Source organism: Microchirus variegatus, assembly GCF_963457635.1.
Source record: "Microchirus variegatus genome assembly, chromosome: 4".
Lineage (NCBI taxonomy): Eukaryota > Metazoa > Chordata > Actinopteri > Pleuronectiformes > Soleidae > Microchirus > Microchirus variegatus.
The window spans coordinates 37751039-37760164 of NC_139805.1; the positions used below are offsets into that span (position 1 = coordinate 37751039).

Sequence of the window (9126 nt, forward strand, 5' to 3'; positions counted from 1 at the left end):
AGGATTATGGTTAGAGAAAGGGTCCTATGTTCCCCGGTCACATACAAAGCGGGGAACATAGGTACGGTCCCGCAGGTATCATTGACTAGCGCTAGCCATAGCATCAGCGAACTCTGCAAACTAGAAGAACTGAATTAAATGTCTTGAAAACGTCTCCAGACGTCTCCATCACACCGGCTGAGTTGGAAAATAGGTCTTATGTCCAAAATTTTTCCTCCCCGAGAACCAGCCGTCTGAACGTCAGAGCGTCAGAATGCGACAGAACCGGTTTCCCGTTGAAAACAAAACTCCGGGCGAAGCAGGAACACGGAAGTCGAGATGACGTAAAAACAGTTAACAGTTTATTTCATCATTTCTCTTAAAGTGACATTATTACAAAAACCCAAACATACAAAAGTACATCGCGATTGTCGACCGTCTACGACGCCGCGCGGCGCCTACGAACGCCTCGCGGATCCTTCAACGACATCGACATCCCGCGTTAAACCAACAGTGAATCAGCAAAGGTAAAAAAAGACAAGAGTCTTTAAAGGTTAAAGTGAAAGTTAAGGGTTAGTTAGTGTTTGTTTGACTCAAAGGGACTGAAAGGAACTTAAAGGGACTCAAAGGGAGTCAAAGGGACTGAATGGACTTAAAGGGACTGAAAGGTGACTTAAAGGGACTCAAAGGGACTTAAAGGGATTCAAAGGGACTCAAAGGGACTCAAAGGGACTGAATGGACTTAAAGGGACTTAAAGGGACTCAAATGGACTCAAAGGGACTGAAAGGAACTTAAAGGAACTTAAAGGGACTCAAAGGGACTCAAAGGGACTCAAAGGGACTCAAAGGACTTAAAGGGACTGAAAGGTGACTTAAAGGGACTCAAAGGGACTTAAAGGGATTCAAAGGGACTCAAAGGGACTCAAAGGGACTTACCGGGACTCAAAGGGACTAGGGACTCAAAGGGACTCAAAGGGACTCAAAGGGACTGAAAGGAACTTAAAGGGACGCAAAGAGACTTAAAGGGACTCAAAGGGACTTAAAGGGACTATAAAGGGACTCCAAGGGCCTCAAAGGGACTAGGGACTTAATTGTAAACCGCTCACTCTCCCACACCAAAGCCCATAGAGAAAATCAGCGTTTTTTAGCTCACGGGGACACAGGAGCTGCTGGGTCCTCTGCTGCCTCATGTGGTGATTTTCTCCATGGGGTTTGGTTTTTACGGTTTACAAACTTCAGTTTCCTGTTGGAAAAGTCCGTCTAACAGTGAGATAAAGACGCGAGCGCGTGACGTAGATATCGTACGACGTCACAGCGCGTCAGTACCTCGCGCGGCCACACGTCGACAAAACCTCCTTGAATACAGTACTCGTGACGACTTCTTCATTCATCTCATGTGATCGGATTTAGCGTAATCCCGTGGCTCCTCCCCTTCCTCTTTGAGCAAACACGTGCGCACCAGCGCCTCGGTGACGATGTACGGGTCGCAGTTAGCCGACGGGCGGCGGTCCTCGAAGTAGCCCTTCCTGTCCTGACCCACCATGCGCGGGATGCGGATGCTGGCGCCGCGGTTGGCCACGCCCGCCGAAAACTCGTCGATGTTCGAGGTTTCGTGGCGGCCCGTGAGGCGCCGGGCGTTGTCCAGCCCGCCTTTGGGATCGTACGCCCGGATGTGATAGCGGTGTCTCTTCGACAGTCGCTCGATCGCATCCTCGATGACTCTATGGGGGGGAAAAAAGGGGGAAGCTTAGAAACAACCAAAAATACTCACACGAAACACGTACGGCTTCAATTTTGCCAAAAGTTGTCATTTTTGTGCGAATTCCAGTCTATAAAACACTGTGTAAACAAATAGTCGCACTCGTCACCTTAAGGACAAAAAGGTGCCCATTGAAACTCATTATAAACTCGTGTTTTCATCCCACTGTAATCACAACCGAGTGGAAACTGCTTGTGACGTCACTCACAGGAAGCTGAATTCTGAAATGTGTCGCCCCCATGTGGTGATGAAGAAGAACTGAAACTCCTCTGGAGGATAATTACTGACGTCAGAAGACCAAGAATATTTTCCTCCAGGCTCATATCCCGAGTCGCTATTTAATATATTGTTATTTCAAATGATTTCTGAAGACCACGTGACTTTTTCTACGATTAACACACACATTTCCCTGGTAATCCAGCAGGTGGCAGTGTTGTATTTTTTTAAATGCTCAGGACTGAATTAATTCAAATGAACCAAATATATTTAGCTTGACATCAGTAAATACGAATGAGCCATTTTTGGTCTTAAGGAGCCGAGTGTCGTTCTTTTCAGAAAATGGAAAATATGACGCTAATAAAGTGTTCTTTAGCTAACGTTACGTGACGCTAATAAAGTGTTCTTTAGCTAACGTTACGTGACGCTAATAAAGCGTTCTTTAGCTAACGTTACATGACGCTAATACAGTAAAAAGCCATCCTTACTTCAATTTTTGGTCTTAAGGAGCCGAGTGTTGTTCTTTTCAGAAAATTGAAAATATTTATGGTGCGGAAAGTGATCTTTTGCTAACGTTACATGACGCTAATAAAGTGTTCTTTCGCTAACGTTACATGACGCTAATAAAGTGTTCTTTAGCTAACATTACGTGACGCTGTTCTTTAGCTAACGTTACATGCCGCTAATAAAGCGTTCTTTAGCTAACGTTACATGCCGCTAATAAAGCGTTCTTTAGCTAACGTTACATGATGCTAATAAAGTGTTCTTTAGCTAACGTTACGTGATGCTAATAAAGTGTTCTTTAGCTAACGTTACGTGACGCTAATAAAGTGTTCTTTAGCTAACGTTAAGTGACGCTAATAAAGTGTTCTTTAGCTAACGTTACGTGGCGCTAATAAAGTGTTCTTTAGCTAACGTTAAGCGATGCTAATAAAGTGTTCTTTAGCCAACGTTACGCGACGCTAATAAAGTGTTCATTAGCTAACGTTACGTGACGCTAATAAAGTGTTCTTTAGCTAACGTTACGCGACGCTAATAAAGTGTTCTTTAGCCAACGTTATGCGATGCTAATAAAGTGTTCTTTAGCTAACGTTACGCGACGCTAATAAAGTGTTCTTTCGCTAACGTTACGCGACGCTAATAAAGTGTTCTTTAGCTAACGTTGTGTGACGCTAATAAAGTGTTCTTTAGCTAACGTTACGCGACGGTAATAAAGTGTTATTTAGCTAACGTTACGTGACGCTAATAAAGTGTTCTTTAGCTAACGTTACATGACGCTAATAAAGTGTTCTTTAGCTAACTTTACGTGACGCTAATACAGTAAAAAGCCATCCTTACTTCAGCCCGCCGTCCTCTCGCATTTCCTTCGTGCTGAAGTTGGTGTGGCAGCCGGCGCCGTTCCAATTCCCCGAGATGGGTTTGGGGTCAAAGGAAACCACGACTCCGAAGTCCTCGCAGACTCGGTGAAGGATGAAGCGAGCGATCCACAGGTGGTCGCCCATGTTGATGCCCTCACAAGGCCCGACCTGGAACTCCCACTGAAACAAGCAACACCCGGGATATTATTTACAATTTCATCGTAATAACAATTTGACTAAGACTCAGATTGGGACTTAACGCGGAGTTAGCGGCAGAGCGGTGATTTACCTGAGCGGGCATGACCTCAGCGTTGGTTCCACAGATGTCCACGCCGGCGTACAGACAGGCTCGGTAATGAGCCTCCACCACGTCGCGTCCGTACGCTTTATCTGCTCCCACGCCACAGTAATAAGGTCCTGAGCGGGCGGAAGGGAAACTGGACGTTAGCGCGCTCACGCGTCACTCAACAACACCTGAGGTAAAACCTGGACCGGACAAACTCACCCTGTGGACCAGGGAAGCCGTTGGAGGGCCAGCCGAACGGGTGACCGTCTGTGCCCAGCAGGGTGTACTCCTGCTCCATGCCGAACCACGGGTGATTGTCGTCCACCATGCTCATGATCTTGTTACACGTCTGCCGCAGGTTTGTCTCTGTGGAGAAAGAATCAGCGAGGTTTAACGTTTTACGAGGTTAAGGAGAGAAAAACCATCTCATCAAAGTCTGCACTCATACAAAGACTGACTTTGTCTTCTTGAGACAAACAGAAAATAAGAGCTGCTGGACTGTCCTCTCGGACGTCCTCCTGCATGTCCTCCTGGATTTCCTCCTGGCTGTCCTCCTGGAGCTCTTCCGGGATTTCCTCCTGGATGTCCTCCTGGATTTCCTCCTGGATATCCTCCTGGAGCTCCTCCGGGATTTCCTCCTGGATGTCCTCATGGATTTCCTCCTGGTTGTCCACCTAGACCTCCTCCGGGATGTCCTCCTGGACCTCCTCCTGGATGTCCTCCTGGACCTGCTCTGGGATGTCCTTCTGGCCCTCTTCCGGGATTCCCTCCTGGATTTCCTCCTGAATGTCCTCCTGGACCTCCTCCGGGATGTCCTCCTAGATTTCCTCCTGGATGTCCTCCTGGATGTCCACCTAGACCTCCACCTAGACCTCCTCCGGGATTTCCTCCTGGACCTCGCCACGCCTGTCACACTACGTACGACCTCACACTGCATGTCCATCAGGAAAGCCTGGCCCAGGACTTTACCTTCCCAAGAGTTCCCAGACATTGGTTGAAATCAAATTCAAGGACTTTCCAGGGACCAACTTCCCCGCAAACTCCAAGGACTGTGTTGTGCCGACACATCTTAAGATGGAAGGACAATCTCGTACGAGTGTCTTCATCCAGGATGGCGTCCACGTCTGTATCTGGACAAGTGATTGTCTCTTGGGATCTTGGTCAAAGTCGGTCTCTGGTGAGATCTCTCTTTCATGACTTTACTCGCTCATTGTTCTGCACAGAATCTCACGTCAACGGTCGGAGAGAGAGGGACAGTTTCCACAACACTGCTCTGCGTACATCAACAGAAAACAGAAAATAAGAGCTGCTGTACTGTCCTCCTGGACCTCCTCCTGGACCTTCTCCTGGACCTCCTCCTGGACCTTCTCCTGGACCTCCTCCTGGATGTCCTCCTGGACGTCTTTCACACCACGTTCGACGTCATCAGGCAAAACGCAAGCCTGGCCCAGGCCTTCACTTTTCCAAGGGTTCCCAGATGTTGGTTGCCATCAAATTCAAGGACTTCCCAGGGACCAACTCCCTCAAATTCCAAGGACCAGAGATTCAGAGATCTTGGAATCTCTCTTTCGTGTCCACAACACTGTCCAGAACACTGCTCTACGTAAACCAAGCACCGCAGAGCGTGAAACAGTAGGTGGCGTTGTCTTTGCTGCACACAATTCAAGCAATTTCAAGGACCCATGTCTATTTAAGGACCAGTGGGAACCTCGCATTTCAAACCACACCGCATCACGACGGACACTCGGCGTTAGACGTTCGTACGCGTTAGCAAAGGCTCGTACTTTAAACAAAACAAAGACATGAACACATGAATATCTGGGACTGTCGTCCTCGGTCGTCCTCACCTGCCGGTTTGCGGTTGTACTTGAGGACTTCGCACAGCACCAGCTTGTTTGGGTCTTTCCTGAACGGGTCTCTGAACATGGCCACGGGGATCAGGTACATGTCGCTGTTGGAGCCTTCGGACTGGTACGTGCTGGAGCCGTCAAAGTTCCACTCAGGAAGTTCTGTCGGAGAGAGAAGAACAACCCTGACGTTAAAAATAAGAACTGTTTGCGATGTTTGGAATCCTTTCAGCGTCGGTTTCTGAGAGCGGCCATGTTGGCAGGCAGAAATCCAACCCGTCAAGAGTTCACGGTCAATTTAAATCCACGCAGATCGACCGAGGTGTCGCGAACGTCTTTTTACGATCAGTCGCCGTGGAAACGCGGCATGCGCTAATGTGCGTCGACGTTAGCGCACATTAGCGCAGTGCACGTGTCCGTGACGACTGACCGGAAAAAGACACATGTGACGTCATGTTTACGCACCGCGGCACTGGAGTCCAGGACACCGTTTACCAGTTAGCTCCGTTATCTCCTTTAGCGCCAGGTTAGCGTTAGCCTACAGTGGAACTGGAGCGCATATGTGTGCTTATTTGTTTTTAAATTTAGCGTTACTTTAGAGACTCTTTTTTAACCAATCGGAAGTCACGGAAACATGACGTCACGCGTGTCTTTTTAACGCGGCATGCGCTAATGTACGTCAACGTTTGACGCCGTTAGCGCGTTACTGTGCCCAGCACAAAATATATCTAAAAAAATCAATGAGATTTTAACAAAATTAAGCAAAAATATAGAAGTTATTCTCCTAAAGAAGTGCATTATTATATAAATAAATCAGTAAAGCTGTGGTCTCACCCTGGATGGTCTTGGGCTCAGAATCCAAAGTTCTGGTCTTGCAGCGCAGACCTTCTCCAGAGCCGTCGATCCAGATGTACATGGCCTGGACTTTGTCTCCCTGAGGAAGACTCATGTACTGCTGCTTCACAGCTTTGTTCAACTTTGAACTCGACGACGTGGCCATTTTGTCCACCTGACGAGCACACACACACACACACACGCACACGCACACACGCACGCACACGCACACACACACACACACACACACACACACAATCACATGAGAAGTTAAAATAACCGTGTTGTTACAGAAGATAAAGGATTTTTAAGGAAGTTAATGTGAACTTTTGGATGTTTTGCTTTCAAGTCTTGAACTTTATTACATTTTAATTCACTCACTGTTACTCAGTCATTAAGTCACTCACTCTCACACACCAAAGTCACTCACTCTGCCACACCAAAGTCACTCACTCTCCCACACCAAAGTCACTCACTCTCACACACCAAAGTCACTCACTCTCCCACACCAAAGTCACTCACTCTCACACACCAAAGTCACTCACTCTCACACACCAAAGTCACTCACTCTCCCACACCAAAGTCACTCACTCTCACACACCAAAGTCACTCACTCTCACACACCAAAGTCACTCACTCTCTCACACCAAAGTCACTCACTCTCTCACACCAAAGTCACTCACTCTCCCGCACCAAAGTCACTCACTCTGCCGCACCAAAGTCACTCACTCTCACACACCAAAGTCACTCACTCTCACACACCAAAGTCACTCACTCTCTCACACCAAAGTCACTCACTCTCTCGCACCAAAGTCACTCACTCTCCCGCACCAAAGTCACTCACTCTGCCGCACCAAAGTCACTCACTCTCCCGCACCAAAGTCACTCACTCTGCCACACCAAAGTCACTCACTCTGCCGCACCAAAGTCACTCACTCTGCCACACCAAAGTCACTCACTCTCACACACCAAAGTCACTCACTCTCACACACTTAAGTCACTCACTCTCACACACCAAAGTCACTCACTCTCACACACCAAAGTCACTCACTCTCACACACCAAAGTCACTCACTCTCTCACACCAAAGTCACTCACTCTCACACACCAAAGTCACTCACTCTCTCACACCAAAGTCACTCACTCTCACACACCAAAGTCACTCACTCTCTCACACCAAAGTCACTCACTCTCCCACACCAAAGTCACTCAAACACAGCCACACCAAAGTCACTCACTCTCCCACACCAAAGTCACTCAAACACAGCCACACCAAAGCCCATAGAGAAAATCAGTGATTTTAACATTTAATAATGTGATTTGACTCTTCTGTGATTTTAACACAGGAAGAATAATCACAGAGGAAATTCCAGTTCAGCTTTGAGCTAAAAACAGTTTTAACAGGAAACTCTCGTCCAACAGTGAAAAGAATCGTCTTTAAATCCTCTACAGACTCTGAGATGTGAACAAAAACGTGTTTAAAGTGAAGATTAAAGCAGATTAAATCAGAATAAAGCTGATAAAACACACAACTGTAACAACTGTAAACAACAACAGGACAAATAAAGTTGTTACAAAGGAATAAACGACAGAATAAGAGAATAAAAACGTGTTTTAACGCTTTTTTCTGACCTGATGTGAAGTGAAGATAAAGCCGCAGACAGTAGTGATGAGCAGCAGCAGCAGACAGGTGGCGCTCACACGCTTCACTCCTTCTCATTCCTGCTGCTGCGGCTCGCGCTACTTCGCTTTATACCGCGGCGCTCGCGCTCATTGGCTCGGGGCAAACGTGAGGAAATGACTCAGTGACGTCAGCGCGGTGGCTCCGCCCCCCCCTCCGCCTCCCTCTCTCCTCCTGCTCCACGTTCACGCAAACACACTTTCAACTTTAAAGTAAACAACAACAACAAAAACAACAACAACAACAATAATAAGAAAAACAACAAGAACAAGTGAGAAGAAGTTAAGAAAAGAGAGGAAATAAGAAGGAAACATCAAAGAGAAGAACAGAGTGACGTCACACACACAAACCACACACACACACAGTGATGTGATACACAGGACCGGTGCTCCCTCTAGTGGAGGTCCCATGACTCACACATTAGTATTAGAAATAATAGAAACATGAATTCATGTAAAAACGAGAGAAATCACTGATTATAATGGTAATAAACATGTGAATGAATGAATGAATTCAAGTGGAAATAAACACAATTAATATATATATAATATATATATATGTATATATATAAAATCATATGAAATTGTCCTCTTTTTTATGATAAATGTGTTTAAACGAACCATTTAATTTAAAGTGAACGAGTGAGTGAAAAATGTGAATGAGTGAAATAGTGAACATGTGAATAAGTGAACATGTGAACATGTGAATAAGTGAATGAGTGAAAAAGTAAAAAGTGAATGAGTGAAAAAGTAAAGTGAATGAGTGAACGAGTGAAAAAGTGAAAAGTGAATGAGTGAATGAGTGAATGAGTGAATAAGTGAAAAGTTAATGAGTGAAAAAGTAAACAGTGAATGAGTGAAAAAGTGAATGAGTGAAAAAGTAAAAAGTGAATGAGTGAAAAAGTGAATGAGCGAAAAGTGAAAAAGTAAAAAAGTGAATGAGTGAAAAAGTAAATAGTGAATGAGTGAAAAAGTAAAAAGTGAAAAAGTGAACGAGTGAAAAAGTGAATAGGTGAAAAGTTAATGAGTGAAAAGTGAATAAGTAAAAAGTGAATGAGTGAAAAAGTAAAAAGTGAATGAGTGAAAAAGTGAAGTGAAAAGTGAACGAGTGAACGAGTGAAAAAGTGAACGAGTGAATAAGTGAATAAGTAAAAAGTGAATGAGTGAA

At 45.6% G+C, this 9126-nt stretch overlaps 1 protein-coding gene across 1 annotated transcript; it reads right to left on the bottom strand.

The window, feature by feature from the left end:
* Positions 1-325: 325 nt before the first annotated feature.
* LOC310926499 (glutamine synthetase-like) lies at positions 326-7988 on the bottom strand. Its single transcript, XM_083888643.1, has 7 exons — positions 7911-7988; positions 6280-6454; positions 5446-5607; positions 3818-3964; positions 3602-3729; positions 3293-3492; positions 326-1700 (listed from the first exon to the last, which is right to left on the bottom strand). The coding sequence occupies exons 2-7, from the start codon at positions 6443-6445 to the stop codon at positions 1367-1369; spliced, it is 1137 nt and encodes a 378-aa protein (XP_083744769.1). The 5' UTR covers positions 6446-6454; positions 7911-7988; the 3' UTR covers positions 326-1366.
* Positions 7989-9126: the final 1138 nt, after the last annotated feature.

Bases quoted from the DNA above. Each gene is read 5' to 3' on its own strand.
- LOC310926499 (XM_083888643.1), bottom strand. From the start codon at position 6,445: ATGGCCACGTCGTCGAGTTCAAAGTTGAACAAAGCTGTGAAGCAGCAG. The intron at 5,608-6,279 runs GTGAGACCACAG...TCTCTCCGACAG, and splicing joins TGAGCCCAAGACCATCCAGG to AACTTCCTGAGTGGAACTTT. The intron at 3,493-3,601 runs GTAAATCACCGC...TGCTTGTTTCAG, and splicing joins CTGAGGTCATGCCCGCTCAG to TGGGAGTTCCAGGTCGGGCC.